We start from the raw sequence: 22,981 nt of genomic DNA on the forward strand, positions 1-22,981 counted from the left end.
GCACTGTCTTGTAAAGAGGTACAACAACCAAGTGCACTATGAGGAGATCGCACAGCTAAAATCAGGAGGAGTGAGGGCTTTCAGAGCCAGGGAAGAAATATTGGAGAATTACTATTGGTTTGAGAAAATTGAGAAAAGGAGAAAGTAAATGTTGAGTTATTTGAAGGTGTGAAAGCAAGATATATCAACTAATTGCCAGAGACTAATCCAAAAAGTCTTCAAGAAACAGGGCTAAATCTCTTTCATTCTATGCTGTACCCTAATAAAAGGTTATTTTTTCCTCTATACAAAGTTTTCTAACCATTTGTTTTCTAAGTATTAATTTACAGCTGTGTTGTTGTAGGAGGGTACTGAGTGTCAGTTACCCAGTCTTTGGTATAAATGAACACACCATAATTTGCATTAAGCTGATTTACTTTGGTCTGCTGCACAGTAGGTTGTGTTCCTTAAATGCTGTGTATAGCATCACCAGCATCAAATCTTGTGCCTTCTGCATTTCTGGTTGTCTTTTCCTCCTCTTTTGGTACTGCTACTAATTCACTTGGATTTTTCTAGTAGAAAATGGCTTGGGAAAAAATTTCAATATCTATGATAAAAGGAAGAGGGAGACATCTGGTGTTGTACTGTAAAACTGAAGAGGGCTTTTCCCCTTTATCTTGTGTTTTACTAGCACCTGTTAAAATACAATTTCCTAATCTCATTACCTTGATCTTGTAGTACTCAAGCCAAAATAGTTACAAGAAAAATCCTATCTGAGCTCATCATACTCCATCAACAGCTATAAAAGTGAGAAATTGTGTGCAACACAAGAAAGATTTTCAGGCTGTTACTTTTCTGGAAAGCTGCTTGTATATAATTTTTGCAGTGAAAGAGCAAATGGGATCATTTGCCTATTTCGCAGCCAGGAAAAAAGTAGTTTGTGAAGACAGGCTTATCAGACTCCTGTGAAATACACATGATATGAGATTCCTCAGTAAATATCATGTCATTCAAATGCCAAGCACATCAGTTATTCTTGAAAACTAGCCTTAGTCGTTATTGCATCTTCATGCAATAATATTGGAACTAATCAGGTGTTTTGTTTTGGTATTGTAGAGGTGAACTGCATCTCACAGAGGGGTGTAGTCACATAATTCTTGTCAGAAATTTGAATTTCCAAACTTGGTATCAGGATCCTGTCTGCAATATTCCAATTGCAACCTATGCCTGAAAGAAAAATGCACAAAAAGCGGCTGGTTCCATGTGGCTGTGTCTTGATTTATCAGACAGTTTCTAGATGTGATTGTTAGGGGTCTGTTGAAGGTGTTGGTGAAGGAAAAGTATGAAACACCAAGCGATGCACCTTTCTACAGCTTTCACATGACAGCTGAGGTCTTTATTTCACAGTATGATGTTCCTGGCATCCAAGCATTGTATCTTTTACATCATTTTGTGTAACTTTCTTTTGACAGAACCCACAAATCAATAAAGAAATGGTATCTGGGAAGAAATAAAGGTGAACTTGCAGGAAAGGAATGAGCATGTTTCAAGGAATTAACACTAGCTTCAATATTACTGAGAAAAGGAAGGAAGAAATCTTGGAAGTGTTGTTTCCACTTAAGTCATGCCTCCCAGTCAAGATCTCATAATAGAGCACTATAATGTGGCAGCTGACTTGGGTTGAAATCAATATTATTCTCACTGGTGATCCTGTAGAAAATCAAAGTGGCTTTTTCTGACTCACTATAGACTGAAGACTTTGAAGTCATTGCCTTTCCCATCTGTATGTAATTTTAAAGCTGCAGCTCAGCCCAAAGGGACCAAGTTTGTTTTCTGCTGGCATTTGATGCAGCACAGTGCAGGAAGACAAAAGTGACTGTGTTGGCTTGTTTTCTGCACCGTAGCTGTTTTGGCTACCACCTCCAATATGTGTTTTGTGGAGAAAATCAAACCTGAGTCTTCTGTTCACTAAAAATGAGAACAGTGCATGTGAAATGTGACTTGCTGTGTATCAAGCAATGAGGGTATCTGCTTTGTACCAGAAATTGTCACAATTTCCAAATTCAATCAGGGAGTCAAGATAAATGTCAAGAACAGAATATGAAATTTACAATTAAATCATCAATAGAAAAGAAAATTTTATTTGGAACAATTATTCTACTTTGAGTTCTTCCAACCTAGGAACAGTTGTCTTTGTAGCTGGGCAATGAACTATTAGTCTCATTCCCTACTTGATTGGACTTTCTTTTCTCTTTGTTCATGAGCATATAATTTAGTCTCTGTTCTGATAGTGTTTCTTCCCTAACTCGTTGTAAAGTATGAAGGAAACATTAGGGGAAAATTTAAAACCATGACATTTACTGGAAAATGTTGGCATGAGAAAATTGTATGAAATAATAGCAATTATAATGAAATAATTGGTCTTTTGAATGTAGAATAGCAAAGGAAATCTATGTGCCTGTTCTTCATATGACAAACACTATATATTTATAATCTGTTTTTTTTCTTTTCCTCCTCCTTTTCCCATTAAGAATGGAGATCTAACCCAGGAAGACGTTCAAAATCTGAAATGGGGAGCAGTCTTGGATTCACTCAGAAGCAGAGCTACTGAAACTCCAGTTGTGCTGCTACATGCTAAAGAGTCTGGTATGAAAATAAATGAGAATTTTTGCTTTCATTTCTGTGCAATAAAAGTGAAGATGATTTCATTCATGTGGTGTGCATGACTTAGAAGGTATAAGACCTTCTAAAAAACTCCTAATCTGGAAAACGTATCTTGGGAAGGTGAAGCAATAACTATTTGCCAGTATGATACTAGCATTTAGATATGAGCTTTCTCAAGAAATCCTAGAACTTTCAAGAAGCTACAGAGATGAGGAATTAGGGGATACTTCCCATGTCCTGGCTGAAGTATAGCGTTTGGGAATGCTGTGCAGCAGTCAGATTCGTTTTTCAGACCAAACAATGTGAAAGCTCTGATCTTGGCAAATTGTATCAGGTAAATTCTTCCAACATAAATTAATGGAAATTTTGTAGCAAATTTCAGTGTTACGCAAATGCAGATCTGCACTGAATAATTTTAACCTGCAAGTTTAACCCATAAGTTTTAATCTACCCACTGAAATGAGATATATTTTCCATTTTTAAATGCTTTGAGAACTAGGGGGGACCCCAAATATACCTTATTTTAGAGCTTAATATTTATGTTTTCTTGTGGAGTTTGTTTTCATTTAATGTCTCTGCTTCATTGGTGATGTATGCTTCTGGTAGAGAAGGTAGTTTTGAGCATACTCTCACTAAAATACTTTTCTGTTAAAAAACCTGGTCACATGTTTTGGGAGTTGTTTTTCATGTAACTATCTGGGAGTGGCATTACACTTGTACAGTGCTTTACCATAACAGAAACACCAGGATGTAGCTGTGATGGGCTAAAGCAGATGGAGGAGCAAGCAGAACTTCTACCAGTTTTGGAACACAATTCCAGTGCCTTTGCAAAAGTTGCTGGTCTAGCTGAGATTGAGCAGGTGAGAAGAAAGGTTACTACTATTCTTGCTGTCTTTGTGCACAGTGGGTCTGTGAATTTTGAGATAAAATGAAGAGTTGGTGTATTTAAAGATGAATATAAAAGTAGCTTTAATTCATAGCTACTAAAGATGTTATTCAAAATGAATACAGGTGTGCATTAAGAAAATGATTGACTTATTTGTACCTTATTTGTATCATTACTGTCAATGCAAATCTTTAAATAATTTGAAAACCCTTTATATGGAAATATTTTTTTCTCATCTGTCTATAATCAAGTATTTTATGGATGAGGTGAAAAATAAATTATGATTAGCAACATAGAATGATATCTCTTAGCTTATATTTTTCAGTTTGAAACATTTCTTTTTTGCTGTTACCAGGTTACCCTTGGAACAAAGACAGCAGGTACTCTAGAAGATAGTTTCACATTGTTCAGATGTACCCCAAGTTATTGTGCAGTAAGACTGCTTCCCCCTTGCTCTGAGAAGTTAACTAACAATGAGACAAGTAAGGGAACCAAAGATGAAGAAAACTTTTCTCTCTTGAAGGAACAAGCTATAAATCTACCAGCAAAGATGTTCCCTGTTTCTGTGGTTGAAGCTTTGATGAGGAAGAAGCTCCAACTTACCTTGTTAGAACCTGAAAGCTACCACATATCAGCTGTCACCACTGTGAAAAAAGTGAGGGGTTTTGATTTCTGTGAGGCAAATATCAATCTTTGCTCTGATGGCCTCTGCCTTGTTGCAGAAGGAGGATTTTCTGACAAAGCTTCTGCACTTCTTCATGGAAAGATGCCTTGCACTGTGACTGAAATTTTCACATTATCTCCAGAAAAATACAACGTGGAAAAACATTGGGAAAACAAGCAAATTCTGCCAGAAAGCATAAGTGAAAACAAATGTCTGGATAAAATTGTTGATGATGGAAAGTATCATAAAAAAATCTATAGAGGGAGAGCTAAAGGAGAAGAAATACAGAATGAGAAAGTCCAACCACAACAGGTGACCTGTGTTCCTGAGGAAATTTCTAAAGTTTTATTTAAACCTGAATTGATCAGGCCTGGGAAGCAAGGAATGGAAGCCAAAGACAGCCTTGGTAGCCCACAGGATGTCCCAATTTTATCTGTTGATTTTAAAGACTTAAAGAAGCATTTTAAAGGGAGCCCTAAACTAATGGAGAAACAAGGAAACCTCTCAGAAATCTACACCTCTGATGTGAATAGGGTATATAATGGAGAAGACATAATCAAAATGGAGGAGAAAGGAGAGCAACCTCAGAAACCAACTCACCAAACAAACCCTTCCAGCAACGCTGGCCTGAAAGAAAAGAAAGAACAGACCCTGAAACTATGTGAACCAAATAAGAATTTCTCATGTCAAAAAATAGCTGCTGAAAACATGCAACATGCATACTCTCAGAAATTTTTTTGTTCAGAGGAAGAGAGGTATCCGGTAAACATATTGTCTCCTATGCAGGAGAGGGCTGTGTGCTTAAGCAAACTGTTCCTGCCAGGCAGCAATTTTTATGAGAGTTTCTGTCATCTGTCACCACTGGAAACTGGTAATGAATGTAATGTGAAGACACATGCACTGGAAAAAGTGGTGGCAGCGTGTTCTCAGAAGATATTTCTACTGTTGCAAGAGAATGAGAATTACTCAAAAAAAGTCTGTATATTACAACAGGAGAATGAGAGATATGCTCAGATAATGTGTGCACTGGAAGAGGAGATGGATGCATATTTTCAATACATTTTAGCAATAGATGAAGCTAACACTGTTTCATTCCAAAACTTACTTAATGAGAAAGAAATAGCTGGTGGATGTTATAATAACTTATCAGAAGAAAACACCATGAGGCCAGGAACACTTTTTGTTGAAAACTTCTCTAAGAACCTCTCATGTGTTGAAAAGAAAAATTGGTATTCTGAAAAAGACTCATTGACAATTGCATCAAATAAATTTCCCAGGAGTGTTTTATCCCTGGATGGAAGGAAAATGAAATATTTCCAGCTGCTTTCTGACCTGAAAGAAGAAAGAAGCAGATGCTTCAAAGAAATAGCTAAATTATTACAAGACAAGGAGAACTATGTAGCAAAATATAATGAATTAATACAAGAGAGAGAGGGAAATTTAGAAAGAATATCTCTTTTAGAAGGTGAAAAAGAAACTTTATTGGGATGTTTGGCACAGGTAAAGTGTGAACAAGACAAATACAGGACCTTGGTTTCAGAACTTCAAGAGTGCAAAACCAGCTGTTTTCAAACTATTTCTGATTTACAGGAGGAACAATGTGCACTGGAAAGAGAAATAGACAGAGTCAAGAAAGAAACTTCAGAACAGCTTGATGAATTTCAGAAAGCAAATGCAAACTTTATTTTAGAAAATAACAAATTAAAAGAATTAATGTCTTCTTTGGGTTTCACCTATGAAGAGCTGACAAAAGATAAAAGTTTGGGAACAAAGGAAAAGATAGTAGTAAAACTAAAAGAAAAAAGTCAACAACATGGTCTTAAGCCAAAGAAAGTTGAAACAGCATGTAGTGTAACTCAGACTGAAGAAGAAGGAGTTCTGGTTATAGACCCCTCGAACTATTTCCCTGGAAAAGAGGTAAATAATAAGAATGAGGAATGTTATCAAGCATGATCTTCTACAGAAAGGGGGAGATAGAAATGTCATTTGGTGGACAAAGCTATATGAACTTTGTAATATAGAAAATGTTGTAATCTCCCATGTTCTGGAGATCTGAGGTGCTAAAGTTAACTTTGAAATAGAAAGCAAAATACCAGAGAGTTTTTTTCTGAATGTTGTATTAGAGAATTTTAAAGTGATAGAGCAAGCTACGAAGTTAAAAATAAGAGTGCATTGTTCAGGCATTTTTAAAATTATTTATTTTTTTTGCAAGAGTAAAAGCTTCTGGTAGAGCAAATTAATTTCCACAAACTTCTGTTACGATGGTGAAGTATTCAGGGTTGTGAAACAATTGTGTCTTATTGAAAAGTATGTGCATGTTCACTTACTAACTTTTATTCTGATAGGGTCTATTTTTTTTACTGTTTTGATTTTCATGAAACATATGCCTAAAGACAGGATCTTTACTTGTAGTGTATTTCTTGCCCATGTTTTTCCTCTGTAATCATGAATCTTACACCACAGCGAATTTCTGTGGAGATTACTATGTTCTTGTAAAAGCAGAGTTATTACTTCAGTTGAGAATAATCAACAGAGAAAGATTTATCTCTAATATCTTGATTTTATGCAAGTGTTTATAGTGATTCAGAAGGAAACCATATATTGTTCTGTAAAAACCTGTGTGCCTTTTTTTATGGGTGAGAGGAGTTACGTCTTTCTGTTGTGTATCCAGGGCAGCATGCCTGAAAGCTACAGTGTGATGAAAAAGCAAGTCGAAAAGGCAAAAGAGGAACAAAAAATACAGCAAAAGGAATTAGAAAAGACAAAAAAAGAGGTAACCTCCTACTCTGATGTAATTCTAAGGAGGAAATTTTTCTTTCTTCTTTTCCTACATGGCTGTTTTTCTTTCTGCCAGGATTTAACACTTTTACAAAACAGGGAAGCCTCTGATCTGCAGAACCAAAAAGTACCTCTGATCTTTCAGTTAAGTGGCGAATTACACAGTCATTTTTGGTTGGCCAGAACTTCAAGTGAAGCTGCATTCCTCCAGCACACTTTGACAGAAGCTGAGCGCTTGACAAAGACACACAGAACAAACTATCTGCTGTGGCCATCTCTGGGCAGGCTGCTTCCCTCCCCCTCACTGGGAGTAAGGAGGAGTAGAAGGCAGTAGAAGCACTGAGGATTACGGCAAACCTGAATTCAAAGTAGTTTTTGAATGAGAGGCAAAATGATTTAAAATCTGACACTGTCAGGGCGTCTCACTGTATCCAGTGATGACGCAAAGCATGCACACTGCCCCTTTTCTCAACATCTATGTAGTAAACACAAAGTCCAACATCACCTACATGGAGGCTTGTTTGGATGGGTAGTTCTGCGCTTGTGTAAAGTAAATCTGCAGTTTTAATACCAACAGAGGAAGCTTTCAGTGCTGTGCCTTTCGGAATGCATTAGCGTTCACATTCCTGCTTTTTATTGAACAATCTCCACTCTATGCTTATCTAAGCAGAATGTATTGCTTTTATGGCAAGTGTATATTTATGGGACTGTTTCACACAGTAAAAGGCATTGCTCAGACTCCCTGTGGAAAAACCACTGGTAGTAACAAGTGTGGAGTATGTAAAAGAGCAGTAGGATTAGACATGGTGGTGTACAAAATGGTTGTCCTTTGACAGCTGCTTTATAAGACTTCCCAGATTTCAGGTGAGGCAACTGGAATGAAGGGGTGGATTTGGATGAGTGACAGATGGTTAAGTAAGGACTTCTGACCTTGAAATTTGAACATGAAGAGATCTTTTGATTTTTATTTATTTTTTTAAAATCTGCTTAACTCGAGTCCTTCTAATACTTTTGTGTGTTACAAGGAAATTGTGTGTTACACCACCTTCCTCAGTTTACTTAAAACAATGTGAAGCCTTTGCTTTCAGAAGGGAGAAGAAATGATCTGTCATATGGGGGAAGGAGTTTGCTGTCAGGCAACGAGCTGATCTGCTGAGTGGTTTGTGTTTTGGTGGTGGTTTTTTTCAAAACTACGGTTAATGTGTGTAAGTGGAGAAAATGCATCCTAGAAAAATATAAAGGTGAACATATCGAGGGTTTTTTTTCCTCCTTTGCATTTTTCATTTCTGACATTTCTCAGGAAGATTTTTTTCCTCCTAGCTGATAAAATCTTACTTTCCATTTGCTCTGAGGGCTTTCAAAGACATAATCTCTGAAATTCTGAGTACCTTCACCACTGCTTTTTTTAGCTTTATTTGGAGTACTCAAGGTAACTTCAAATTTAGAAATCAATTTAAAAATTAATCTATTTTTCTGCACAGGTTTAGTTAGATATGTTTCTGTAAGACTTACTTTAAGAGTCTTACTCATTTCTTATAAGAAGATTCTAGTGTATTGTGTAATTCCATTTATTTTAATCAATTTACAACAATTTAAAACTTGTGATGTGGAGATCAGACGCAAGTCCGTGGTTGTAAGCTGGTATTGAAAAATGATACCACTGCTAGACTAATTATACTCAGTAATGTTGCTTTTTTATTCTTCCTTTTAGGCTCAGAAGTGGTACAGAGAACTTGGCTTTGCTGAAACAAGATACGAAGAAATCAAAACTCGTTTGACGCAGGCTCTCTCAGAATTAGACCATCTTAAACAAGAAGTTGGGGACAAAATGCTTGGAAAGCAGTACTGCAAATTAATGGTAAGTATGTAAATGGAATGGAGAAAAGCATATTCCTTGGGAGGGAGTGTTTTGAATGCAGAGACACCCATTATTGTTATTGGCAATAGATTTAAAGCAAGTATAGAGCACCTAGAGCCACTGGAACTATAAACTTGAAAGTGAGCAGATATTATGCAAGGTAGACCATCTGTCTACAGGATAGTCCAAACTCCGGGCTCTGCACGGGCTTTACAGGCACCTCCATTTTTTACGACTCTTGTCCTGCTCTCTTTAGGCAGAGTCATTTTCTGAGGCATGGATTTTCAGGTGGCCTTAATGAAAGCTGTTGGAGGAGTCTCCAGTGTTTCCAGTATTTGGCCTTTCTGCCTTCTAGCCCCAATTACTAGATTTGTGCAGGCAAAACAAAGCTGTGATGCCGGGCACTTTGTAGAGCAACTTCCACTGCCAGTGAGCAGGTGGTGTGGATTAATGGGGAGTCAAAGTCTCTAATTGATGCATGTGGCCCAAGTGTGCATCCCCAAAATCTGGGAAATTTTTCTATCACATGGGGGAGAGAAAGTCTCATTGGAATGTATCTATATCACAGGAATTCTGTTTTTACTGTAAATGAAAGCTTTTTGTATTTTCAGGTGGTTCTGTGTCTTGATAAAGTTTTTATGTTTTTCACCAAAATGAAGTGTTTTATGGAAAGATTTTTAATTATTGAATAATGGCCTGGAAGCAGCTTTCTTAAAGACTTTTCAGCTAGCCCTGAAGTTATTTCTGTGCTCCTTAACAGGAAAACTGCAAAGAAGTAATATGCACCTTTTATCAGCTGGAACAGCAATTTTGTAGCAACCTACAATATTTGCAAATTCAGTTTGAACAGGTGTCCTGGTTTCAGCTGGGATAGAGTTAATTTTCTTTCTAGTAGCTGGTATAGTGTTATGTTTCAGATTTCATATGACAATAATGTTGATAACACACTGATGTTTTCAGTTGTTGCTAAGTAGTGTTTAGACTAATGTCAAGGATTTTTCAGCTTCTCATGCCCAGCCAGCAAGAAGGCTGGAGGGGCACAAGAAGTTGGGAGGGGACACAGCCAGGACAGCTGACCCAAACTGGCCAACAGGGTATTCCATACCATGTGACGTCATGCCCAGTATATAAATGGGGGGGAGTTGGCCGGGGGGGATCACTGCTCGGGAACTGACTGGGCATTGGTCAGCAAGTGGTGAGCAACTGCACTGTGCATCACTTCTTTTGTATATTCCAATCCTTTTATTAGTATTGTCATTTTATTATTGTTATTACTATCATTATTAGTTTCTTCTTTTCTGTTCTATAAACCTGTTGTTATCTCAACCTGCGAGTTTTACCTTTTTCCTTCCGATTCTCTCCCGCATCCCACCGGGTGTGGGGGGGAGTGAGTGAGCAGCTGAGCGGTGCTTAGTTGCTGGCTGGGCTTAGATAGATATGGCTTTGGGAGAAAATAAAAACAAATTCTGGAAAATGTAAAGATTCTGGGTTCAGGGCTGAGGGTGTAGTTGGCCACCTGCAAGTCCTATGCAGTTATTTCATATTAGCTTGTACACCCTACATGGCACTATGCGCTGATGTTTCGACAATAGAATTCTGACTGTTAGTTGAAAATGAAGCACAGATTTTTCATACCATTATGATGTATTGGCATGTAACATTTTAAAACAATGAAATCTATTTCAAGTAAGAAGAAACCCCCAAATTGTTTGAGAATAAACGGAAGTGTATCAGGGTGTTTTGTTTAAGCTAACACTTAAGCTTTTGGGGGCATTTTTGGGCAATGGAGCTTTAACGCTTTTGTTTGGGGACAGTCTGGGGCAATTATTGCTTATTTTATTGATCACTGAATTGAGATGTTAATTATTTCTATGACTCACATGGGAATAAAATTCATCAACCTTGATAGAATGTTTTTACACTGGAAAAAGTGCAGGTCAGCCTTCTTCTGGGGAAAAAAAAAAAAAAAAAAACAACCAAAAAAATTCCCACTTTTAAAGCCCTCCAATAACTAAACTTTTCATGTTAGTCTTTATTAATCAGTAGTATATTTTTATGCAATATTGCGATGTTGTTTGATTTGGATCTGACTTCTTCATCCAATTTAATTATTTGTTGTAGGGTTAATGTCAAATTGTTGAATATACGTGTCTCATTCCAGGATCAAAGATACAGTACATGTACATCACAGAACTGGGTTTATCCTTTAGTTACACTGTTTGATGGCACAACTAATTATCTGCATGACTCAAGTGCATTATGTCTTAACCAAAGGATATTGATTTTATTGGCACAATTAAGCAAATAGTACAGATACAAAATAGAGTAGATATATTTTAACAAAGGTTGTGACTTTATTTCAATAATTGCCTTTTAAAATAAACTTTTTAATGTACACCAAGCTGTCAATAATGGGTTTTTGTGAAATTGTTAAAATATGACCTAAATTTTTCTAGATTAAAAAAAAAAAGACTGTTTGGCACAATGATTATCATGATCTACCTTTCTAGCATAATTTTATTTCCTGAGGGCTGTTTTGTAGACCGGTGATCCTGTTCTTATTTTCAGTTAGTTGCCACCCTTGTCCAAAAGTGCTTTTCAACCCACAAAGTTATTAATAAACTCTGATACAGTAAATCACAATAATTTATGCTTCTTCCTGTTCTAAACTGAATTTCCTGGAAGACCTCTGTTTGTGATACTTGAAAGAAGTGCAGATGTGAGCAGTCTGGACCTAGAACCCAAGGGTGGGAGGTCTTTGAGATATGACGTGTTTTGAGCATGTCTTTTGGGACTTTGTACGTATCTTATGTTCTACAGCCGCCAATGGCCAGGGATCCTAGTTCTCAGCTGAGACTTCAAAAGGCTGTCATGGTATTCTTCATTGCAAGTAAAAGAGAGCAAAGATGATATACTCCAAGATTACTGCTAGGACTCTTTGTTTCAGTGGTGTTGCTAACAGAGGAAATACCATTTGCGTAAGAGTATTTGGGGAAATTTTCTAGGATGTTGAGGTGGCCTTCTGAACTGTGGTGCTGTCGTAGAAGTTAGGAGAAATATGTGCGTGAGCAGGAAGGGAGCAGGGTACTATTTACAGCTTTGAAAATGAATACATGAATTTTGCATGAAGTGCACACAGTAAATAAAGTGCCAGGCTTCCCTGGTGAACCCCTGACTCCTGTCATGGCCTGTAGCCAAAAAAGTCATATTCCTTCTCATTTTCTCACTGAGTTTTCAGATAAGCACAGCGCACATGAGAAAAGGAAGATTTTATTTTTATTTTCAATGTTTAGGCACCAACTTCAAAGATGAGAGATCTTGCCAGGCTTTACAAGAATGCAGTGTGTTAAATGCTACATTTTGGGCTTAGTTATCCTTTGGCTATTTCCCAGTTCCAGCTGCTGGGTCCTACGCCCTTCTGGAGCTTCACCACACAATCCGTGGTTACTGTTAACTGGGACATCTGATAGACTGATCATAAACAAACCTTGTGTGCCTCATTTGCGCTTTGAAACTACAGAAAACTGCTAGCAGGTCAGCAAAATGCAAAAGGAAAGAGGGTACTTCTCTCTGTCTTTTACCTTCAAGCAACTATTTTAGTTCCCCACCTCTTTTTCCATTAAGCATCTTTAGTTAGGGAGTGTTAACATTTTTTATTAACATACTTTTTTTGTGGGAAAGAAGAAGATGAGGAAAATATCATGTCTCAGACTCATCCTCAGGCTTTTGTCACTGCAACCCTGGTCTAATCAATCTTGATGTGTCCAACATTTGCTATTGTTCTTTTTTCTTAACGCAAGAGGGAGCCAAAAAGTTTGGTACAAAGCATGCACGACTTGAATGCTGTGCATAGAGGACTTGCTTCATTAGGAAGAATGCTGTGCATAGAGGACTTGCTTCATTAGGAAGAACAGTATGAAAATGTCATATTTCTGTTTTTATCTGTGCTGCAATGATGTGTTGAAGGCAGAGTGATGTGATCTATCACTTCAGTTTGCTGTTTGCCATGAAACTGTGCCTTCAGCATGTTGTAGTCACCAAGGGTGTCAAAGTTGGAAAGGCTGGCAGATAGCAAAGGAAAATTTAACTGTGTTGTTGTGCATCATGGCTGAATATTAGCTCTTCTCTTGGTTGTTTCACTGTTAGTAACCATTAAAATCAAACCACCCTCCTGCATATTTTGTCAGAAGGTTATATGGTTTTATAACATAGTATAACATAGGTCTGACAAGGATTTTTAGCTTAATCACTAAAATGCTTACTATTTTAGACTTGCTTATGTAACATGTTATCAGAAATCTCGAGCAGCTGTGTGTATCAACCGAATATTTTTCTAATATAAGTTCACAATAGCATAAATGTTTTTCACGTCTTTCTTCACCCTCAGATTTTCCTCAGTCTTAACCTATATGTGTAATCTGACAGTGTCATTTCTAGCATCTGACCTTATGATGCTGACCATCAATCTAAAGCTCCCACTAATCCTTTCAATCTAAGTGCATGAAATTGAAAAAAAAACAAATCAGAGAGGGGGGGAGGAGGAGTTAAATTCAGAAGCTCCTCCTTCCACTTGTTCTGTACCATGACTACTACATTTTAATGTAATAAATATTTTCTTTAAAAATATTTTTAAATTCATAATTAAAATCTGATTAGTTTTATTAATAATCTTCCAAAACAAAAATATAACTGGGAGAGCTGAATTTCCTCTCTGAGATAAACATATATAGAAAAACAAGGGGAGTATTATATAGCAGTTGGAGCAGGAGACTGGGGACTTTTGAGTTCTGTTCTTACTCACTGTGTGACCATAGGTCGGCCACTTAATCTGACTGTGACCCAGTTTCCCCAGATATGAAATGATTATAATACAATACTTACCTTGAAGGAGTGTTGTGAAATCCCAGTCCTACACCTGATCTCACAGGGGATCAAGAACTTCTTGCTCATAAACAATTTCAAGATTAGTGCAAGATTTTAGTGCTAAAATGTTTATGAAGGTTTGAAGTCATATGTTTTATATCAGCTTAATCTTTTTTTGATATGCAAGGTAGGTACATATATTGATTGAGAAGTTTTGTGCTCTAAACCATGATTGAGAATATTTTCATTATCATGTGTATTTTCTCTCTAGCCTCTGTACACTGTGAAAGATGCCCAGGAAATAGAGGAGAATAAAATAGACAATAAGAGATTACAGCAGCACGTGCTGACCTTGAAAGCCAAGCTCAGGGACCAGGCTGCATTGCAAAATCAGTTTCATGACTTGCAGAATGAAGTGGAACTCCTTCAGGCTCAGCTATGTGAAAAGGTATAATAAAGCTGTTTTCTGTGTGCTTAAGTGGGTGGACAAATATGAGCATTGACTTCAGATTCTACCTCTTTCTTCTCAAAGGAGAGAACCAAAATAGTCTAGTTTCCTGGGAATGAGTCTGAGGATAATTAAATGGTTTCCAGGCATATAAAAGTACCCCTGACTTCAGAGAAATAAGGAAAAGATGTAAACTGCCTGGGTGGTCAATGTTATGGAAAGATGATAGACTATAATAAAAGTTGCCGCCAGTCTCTGCTATAATCCCCACAGTCTAATGCAAGCAAAGTGGTGCTGGAATTCTTTACAGAGCCACCTCCTTGGCTTAAATTGTCAGGATTTTTAACATTCCCAACTCTTTTGTTGCACTGTATCAGATTAGGAAACACAGTGAGCTAGTGATAGAATTTTGATAGAGTTTTTTCTAACTTTTTTTGATCCACCTGCTAGGGTTACACATTAAGAGTTTCATTAACACATTTTCAGTTAGCCATGTGGTTTGTATTTTTATTCATTGACATAGTTATTCTGGTGAGAACCCCCATGTACACAAAAGTACACTTACATGAGCAGTTTTTACATTTGCGCATTATATTTCACCTGGCAAACCAGAGCAAGTACAGACATTAACATTTGCAAAACTACTGCCTTATAGTGAAACAGCAAAGCTACTGCTGTCAGTGTGGCTACAACTACTGAACTCTTAGGTGGAAACAAATTCCTGCTAGGACTTTTTTCCCTTACATTTTGTTTCCTATTTCTTTGGAAACTACTTTTTGAAAAGCAATGATAGTTACAATGTGAGCCAAATTGGAATTGCCCATCATACTCTGAAACAACTAGCAAATGGCATTTTCTCAGTAGTATTCTTCATACCCTGATACAATGTGTAGAACATGCTTCTCCTCTGTCTTTCCTCTGAAATACAAGAGATTATTTTCTTCTCCCTACTGGGTGCAAGTTTCATCCTACTTCCTCCATAGTTAATCCACCTGTTCTACAGTTTGGGGTTCGTTGGGTTTTTTGGGGGTGGTGGTGTTTGTTTGTTCGTTTGCTGGTTTTGTTTTTGTCTTGTCTTTTTTTTTTTCCGAGCCTTGTCATGTGCTGTGATTTGCTTTAAACCAGTCTGTACAGAGGGTTAGTGGCTTCCCTCAGGCATTGATTAGGATGCCTCTTAGCAGAATAGTGGTGGTAATACGAAATTGTTTTGTGGTGTCTGGTGTCTGTAGTGATGGATGGTGCATATCAGATGGTAGATGAATAAAGGGTGAGATGTGCTATCCATATGAATGCACAACTCCTAATTGTTCTATTGCATCACCAAAATGTTTTGCTCCATGCCTCATCAAGAATTGAATGTCACCAGTGCAGGGACCTACTGCCAGCTTTTTCTTTGTTCCCCCAGTGATAGCACAATGTAAAGATGTCTATCCTGTCCTAACTACTTTGTTTCTTCCCAAGCCCACAATTTATTAGCTGAGGACCATGTGACCTCTTTCAGCATAACTGAATTCTCGTAAAGGGAATCTTTTTCTGATGCATATAATATAATTACTACAGGCTTTAAGAAATACAAATTGTCAAGCAAAATGAATGCGAAGGAATCTGTACTTTATTGCCAAATAATACCATATTGATTCGTAATAGAAATGGATTTTACCTGGCAGGATATTGTATGTATTACATCAGAATATGCATATACATCAGAAAGCCGGTTTCCCATTAATAATAAACACTTTAATCATAAGGTACAGCCTAGATCATCTGGGTCACCCTCGCTCACCTCCTAATACAGGATATGCATCGATTGTGTCAGAGCAGAAAGTTGTTGATGTTCACTTTTCAGAGCCTGCGGTGGAATACACATCCAGAAAATCCCTCCCCGTTTCTCTCATTCTACAACATATTATAGATAAGAAAAGGGAAAACTTTCCCAAAAAGAGTCTTTTGGAAGATTCACAGAGTAAATGGGAACATGAGTGCATAATGAAGGATACCAAGTCTTTAATGTGATGCTGCTTTGATGAAATAACCTCACTGATATAAGGCTCCGTCTAAAAACATCCAAAAGCCTTTGGTAGTACATAAGACCAACGTTAATGCTAGTAGAGCAGTGTTTGCCTGCCAGGGCCTATCCGTGTACAACCAGCTCCTTACACTGCTTCATCTTGTTTGTGATACAGGGTCACACAAATATGCCAAGTGTACACCTTGTAAGTCAGGTCTAAAACAAATATCAAAAAACTGCTACAGTATTTTCAAGTGAGTCATGAATAAACTAATGCAGAATGTTTTTCAACCTTTCAGGAAAAAGAACTTCAGAAGAGAAAGTCTGAAGCGAAGTTGATGCTAGCTCCTCTGAAGGTACTGTATTTTCCTGAAAGCTGAAGCAGGACCTACCCTTTGCTTACAGGCTTCTGTGCATGTGCCTGCCTTCTGCCGCTGCCCCTGACTTCTCTGTTTGCTACTGGGCTTTAGGCTTTAGGCAAGGGCTCGCTGACATCGTTGCCATGGGTACTCTTTGGCCTGTCAAAAGTGGGACCTCACACATGGAAAGGGAATGTCTCTATCCATTTTGTCCAGTTTAGCACGTATTGCTGTTGCAAGGTGCAGAGGCACCTAATGGCCTAGAAACATAGGAACGCAATCTATAGCTTTGGTTCAAAACATGTGAAATTACATCAGACACAAAATGTAATCTTGCAGTCTCAACGGGGAGTGAAATCAATGTATGTGTGTTCATGCCACACAGGCTAAGCTGGCTTGCCTTACCCGAAAGTGCCAGGAAAGGAACAGCTTCATTACAAGGATGCATGGTGAATTTCACAGGCGAGGAATTATTAACTCTGCATTTGATGAAGAGGTGAAAAACTTGGTGAATGACCTGGTCCTGGCAGAGTACACAGTCACTTTTACACCAATGTGTGATCAAGAGGTAAGTGTTTGTACTTCCTTGTAGGATCCTCCCGTTTCCCCTATTGTATTGTCAGTGATTTCTTTATTTTAAAGTGTTTAGTGAGACCCAAAGTGTAGTTATAAAATATATTTCAGCACTTAATATAAATATTGCTTCAGACAAGTCAGTGGAGTTGGCTGTTTCACTGCTGTTTTGGTCAGGGTTTAAATCTTTTTGAGCTTATCACAAAATACGTCAGTGCTCCATGCAAAAAACACTTCCCTGATATTTTGACAAAGTATCCTAGTGGCTAATGCAGCACATATTATTCAATTTCACTTTAAATATGAATTTTGCATTTTCTTCCTGCACAATGCATCGTCTCGGATTTCTGAAGAAATCAGAAACAAAAGGTCTGCAATGAATCATTTCAAGATTTAAGTCAACTCAGTAGACATTTGTATTCAGAAGGGAGTTAGTTACTTGTGTTTTGCTGGCAAGATGAAAGTGATTCCAGCAGGATACACTCTGCTTCGCACCTGGTTCTGTTGAACATTATCATTAATAGCTTGGATGCTGGGAATATACTTTGTATTTTGGGAGTGGCACCTACTTGAAGACATTCTTAAGGACAGGAATCTGAATCTGGCAGCCTGGAGAAACAGGAATTCCCTTGCAGTACTTCAGTAACCTTCAAACAAGCTCCTTTTTTCCATTTGATTTTCTCTCTCTCATTATTTAAACAAAACCTGTAAAAAAACCTAAACAATATTTGGTAATGTTTGTGTCCAGTATAGTCAAGTAGAATCTTGCTAGTTAAAAGGGCAGGGTGGGATATTTTGTGTTACACATTTGTAAAACATTAGGAAAGCAGCTGCCTACCACAGCAGGACACAGAACGTGGGTTCATACTGTTTTGTAGTTCAGCTAACACAATGCACTGCAAAATGGGTACATAAAAATAATTTACTTTTTAATAACACTGACATCTGTTTTTCATCAGCAGAAGTAAAGATGCTCACAATGGACATATAGTATACTAAATCCACAGGATTATTTTTCTGATTATTTTACATTTTTACATACAGAGCAGTATTCTGTATCACTCTGAAGAAGCTTATGCTTCTAGTGTTATTAAGTGTTGCAAGCTGTCACTCAGTCATACTTCTTTCTGTGGCAAAAAGTAATTTAACTGCATGTTAAGGAAAAGGTAGATTGGTTCCTGGTTGCAGGACAGGACAGGATTCCATGTCTGGCTATGTCTCCTTTGAGTATGTCAAGTCTGGGTCCACCACTGTCTCGCTCAAGCTCACACTGAGAATGGATGTTTTATGTGACAGTAGTTAGTAACTCATCTGTCAGAAGGGAGGTAATACTTCACTGCCTTCAGACATTTGCTCAGACATTGTTGTGATAAATGAGCATTAGTGTAAAGCTTCCCAACACAATAAATACCAAAATACTGTGCACGCTCACACTGTCTCCCTGAATGTCTAATTATCACAAAACTTAGCAGCTCCAACAGGAGAGAATTAGATTGAATCTACATTCTAATGGCCAGTGAGTTCATTTGCAGCATAGGAGCCCCATATTCAATTCCCTGCTTCGATAGATATTTAGCTATTCATACTAAGTGGAGCACAAACCCCTTCCCACAGTATCCAGCACTGTCGTGGCCAGAGGTCTCACTTAGGCTCAGGCACACTGGGATTCAAGCCTGGTTTTTTTGATCATGCAGAGAATTGACTGGCTCTTGGTGGGCACCTTGACACTGATCTTCAGACCATTCTAGTCTGTGATAAGTACTGTGATAAGTAATTCCATGTGTAACAGGGGAAACCTTTCCTGATCTGTATGTTCCCATGAAAAATTTAGGTTTCTATGGATCAATTTTCCAATGGAAAACAATTCAGTGAGAAAATGTCCAAGTGTCACTACTCCTAATTTAATAAATAATGGTTACAATCAAAAAGAAGAGAGACCGTTTCATATTCATGTGATACATTCCTTTGGTTTTAAAAATCCTGTACTGAATTCTGTAGACATATGTTAAACTGAACTGACTTTTCATCTTTGAGGATTCACTTTTTTACATTTCAACTCTTATTCTCACTGCAATTCACATCTAAGATTCCAGGGCTATGCCCAGCTTTTACTTACATAAAACTCCTTTGAAAGCTCATACCTTTCCTTCCCCTCAGATTGTCACTTCTAAATCATTCCTAACATTTGAACACTTCTAGAGAAAACCTGGTGGATTGATGTTTTTTTTCCTTTTTTCCTTTTGTTTTTTTTTCTTCTTAAATTAAAGATTTGCAATTGGCTTTATTCATTTCTGGACCCAGTGAGAAATGGAAGCCTATCACACATTGGCAGCAGACCTGCCTGCTTTGGCTTACGGATGTATTTCAACCAAAAGTTTGCAGTGATGCATGAAGGGCTGATCCAGAGCCCTTTGAAGGGAAAAGGGGTTCTGTATTCAGTTCAATGCCTGGCCTTTTGTAGTTTAGGAAAAAACTTTGTGTCTGGTTCTCCAAAGAAAATATGTTTTAAAATTCTTTTAAGAACTCTTTTTTTGTGATGTCTACATGGAATTACATGTAGATTGGATAGATCTGCCCTAGCTGTATGCTAGGAAGCTCTGGCTTCAGTGGAGGGCTTATAGGCATCAACAAGTTACTTATGCTTAAAGACAAAAGTGAACTTTAGTTCTTTGCTTATGCAGGACACAACGGATGGTTGGTCATTCCCTTCCGTTTGCCAGAAGTATTTTCTTCCTAATGCTATTCCCAATTAAAATACTAAATCACAAAGACAGTGTGATGCTAAACCAATCATCTTTGGAGCTTCTCTTCAGACTTCACTTTCAGCATTCGAGACTGTTTTCAGACATGATAAATCACTGTTGTCCCAATGGCTTTATTTTGCTAATTTGCACTAACTCAAGACTTCAAATCAGTTCAGTTTAGCAGAGCAGCACGCATTTTAAGTTTTGTCATTCTTTATTATGTTCACAACCCAGTGTTACATTCAAATGTTTTTGAGTGAGAAATAAAATTTGCTTGAATCATGTAGTATCTCATGATTTTGTTCCAGCAGTGTACTTTTCACTGAGGCCAGATATACACTAGAGTAATGTGTTTAGAAAAGAAAGTAAATTTTCCTTCTCTTAATATTCTTTTCAAGTCCCTGTAAAGAGGACTAGATTTTGAATGACTTTTCCTCACCATAAAACTGTACACAACGAAGCTCTTTATTGGTAATTTAGTTTAATTGAGTAATTTAGTGCAATTTAGTTTAGTTTTGCTTTGCTTTATCATAATAAACATATACAATTGAACAGAAGTGAGTTTATTTAAATTCTTTTTCATCCAGAGAAAACACCTATGTCACTGGAGTGAAAGTAAAAAATGTGTGCAGGGTAGTGAAGAAAAACTGCCTCTCAGTTTTGAAAAGAATAGCCTTTTGGGGAGCCATAAGGATGACAGTGTGTGTCTAATACAGACTTGGAATTTTTGAAGGCACAAAGAAGTTAATTTCTAAGCCTTTGTGATATATTTTCCTTTTAAAAGACCTTAACTGAGAAACCATTGGAGTCCCTTGTAGTGGAGCAATAATAAATTTGGGCAACTGAAATAATTAAAGCCTTGTCTTATTTTGTGTTTGGAAAATGAAAAGCATGTGTCTGAAGAGGACACAGCCCAGGGACAAGGGCTGCCTCCAGCGGGTGCATGGGGCGCTCGGCACAGTGCCATAGCTGGGATTAACGTGCCCAATGTCAGACACAGAATATGTGGCCATTTTTGGCCTTTTGTCATGTCCCATTTTAATCATCTTCTTTTAAACGTTGTTTTTTTTAATTGGAAAGGCCTTGGCCTCATCTTCCTTTTCTTGCTGTTGTAGAATTAATTCATGGACTTTATTAACAGTTATTGTTTTTCTGCCTTTCCCAGTGGAAAGGACACAGGACAGCATTCATCAACTGATGCTAGACATTCATGTTCACTAAACAGCTAACAAAAAGGACTAGGACTGGGCTTTGCAACAGCTTCTTTACTTGGGTTGGTAATAGTGGGAAGCAGAGAAAATGCTCCAGATAACTAATAGGAAATGTGAAAGAGGAGGCTCCACTTTTTTCTGAATTTAGGTGTCTACTTGCAGTTTAAGAAACAGGCTTTACCCAGTTTGATTAGCTTGCACATGGAAGCTATGTCCATGCTGCTTTTGATATGTTAGAGAACCACAGAGAGGAGCAAGTGAGCTTGGCTTGCCTTTCACATAGGCTCATCCCAGCCAGTGCCGCTGTGCAGTGTTTTGGAGCCTTTTCTCTCTCTTTTGGGAGGTGCGTGGAGAAACAGGAGTATGTTCAACTCTTTCCCTGAAATGACTGAGCCAACAGCCTCTGTCCAGATGACTGATGGCTGTAATGGATAATGCTGCTGTACTCATTCACTTCAATTTCTCTCACGCTGGAAGGCTTTGACTTGATGATATATTTTATATATTCTTTCCATAGTGGATCTGAAACCATTGTGGCTATTTGCCCTCATTTCTCAGGGCTGAGAGGGAATTTGTGCAAGGAATATAGGGATAAATGGTAGTGCTTTTTATTGCTTTTCGTGGAGTCATCTTAAACCTTATGGATGGAAAGCTCCAGGCAAAGAATGTGTCCAGTGTACTGAATTATTTGTTTTACAGAATAGGGAATAAATGTGCAGAACAGTATAGCTTAATCCTCCTTTGTATCAGGGGATTTCATCTGAGATACTTTTCGGTGGAACAATGCTTTTACTTTTTTTCTATTTCTACTCATTTCTTTGCAAGAAACCACTTACTGCTTTCCTGTGAATCATATTTGAAGGAAACAGGCCTGAAATAACATTCTCTGATGCTCTCCTTAAATTGATTTGTGCATGGCTGGTGAGATCAGAAGCTTTTCTGACACTGAGGGCGAGATACATTTCATGTTTGATGTCTGTACTTCAGACAATCACATCCATGGTAGTTTATCTATTTCTTTTCATAGTTAGTAGAGAGAAAGAGGTACTTACAATGAGGTATCCTGCCCATTTTACGTATCTGCTTTAGATAATGTGGGAAGAATCATATAAGTTGGATTTCATTGGTTGTGAAGGGGGCCAGGAGGAGATATGCTTCGGTCAGATGAGTCCCACCCTCAGAGGGGAGAATGAATTTAACTTTGGGCTTTCGGTGTTTTGGGGACAATGCTGATCAAGACCAAGGGACCTTTCAAGATGAAGTTTTTTGCAGGAAGAAGCTTCTTTTTCTGACATTACAGAAAATGTGACTTGGATCATTGGAATTCCAAGGGGATGATAGAGAGGAGATGGTAGTTCTTATCTAGTAAATTTTTTAAAGAAGGGTAAAATCCATTGCTGAAAGATATGTTATTTTTGACCTTCAGAAAGATTGATAAAAATACTGTGTCATGGTTAAACCCCAGCCAGCAACTAAGCACCATGGAGAAGCTCACTCCCTCCTCCCCCCTCCCAGTGGGATAGGGAGGAAAATCAGAAAAAAAAAGTAAAACTCATGAGTTGAGGTAAGAACAGTTTAATAACTAAAACAAAGTATAATAATAGCAATAATAATAATAAAATATAATAACATTAATAATAATTGCAATGAAAAGGAATATAACAAAGAGAGAAATTAGACCCAAGAATAGACAAGTGATGCACAATGCAATTGCTCACTGTCTGCTGACCGATGCCTGAGCAGCGATCCGCCCCTCCCAGCCAACTCCCCCCAGTTTATATACTGAGCATGACGTTGTATGGTATGGAATATGCCTTTGGTTAGTTCAGGTCAGCTGTCCTGGCCGTGCTCCCTCCCAGCTTCTTGTGCACCTGCTTGCTGGCAGAGCATGGGAAACTGAGAAATCCTTAACTTAGGATAAGCACTACTTAGCGACAATTAAAACT

The 22,981-nt window shown here is 37.8% G+C and overlaps 1 protein-coding gene across 1 annotated transcript in view; it reads left to right on the forward strand.

The window, feature by feature from the left end:
- The window catches only part of C1H4orf50 (chromosome 1 C4orf50 homolog), an 84,262-nt gene that overhangs the window by 6,633 nt on the left and 54,648 nt on the right, over positions 1 to 22,981 (forward strand). The window contains exons 5-12 of the mRNA XM_041123147.1: positions 2,511 to 2,625; positions 3,382 to 3,503; positions 3,885 to 6,110; positions 6,865 to 6,966; positions 8,683 to 8,829; positions 13,964 to 14,140; positions 16,448 to 16,504; positions 16,893 to 17,075. Of these exons, the coding sequence (XP_040979081.1) occupies positions 2,511 to 2,625; positions 3,382 to 3,503; positions 3,885 to 6,110; positions 6,865 to 6,966; positions 8,683 to 8,829; positions 13,964 to 14,140; positions 16,448 to 16,504; positions 16,893 to 17,075 (3,129 nt within the window). The remainder of the gene's footprint in view (positions 1 to 2,510; positions 2,626 to 3,381; positions 3,504 to 3,884; positions 6,111 to 6,864; positions 6,967 to 8,682; positions 8,830 to 13,963; positions 14,141 to 16,447; positions 16,505 to 16,892; positions 17,076 to 22,981) is intronic.

The sequence above is a fragment of the Aquila chrysaetos genome, chromosome 1 (genome assembly GCF_900496995.4).
Source record: "Aquila chrysaetos chrysaetos chromosome 1, bAquChr1.4, whole genome shotgun sequence".
In the NCBI taxonomy this organism is placed as follows: domain Eukaryota; kingdom Metazoa; phylum Chordata; class Aves; order Accipitriformes; family Accipitridae; genus Aquila; species Aquila chrysaetos.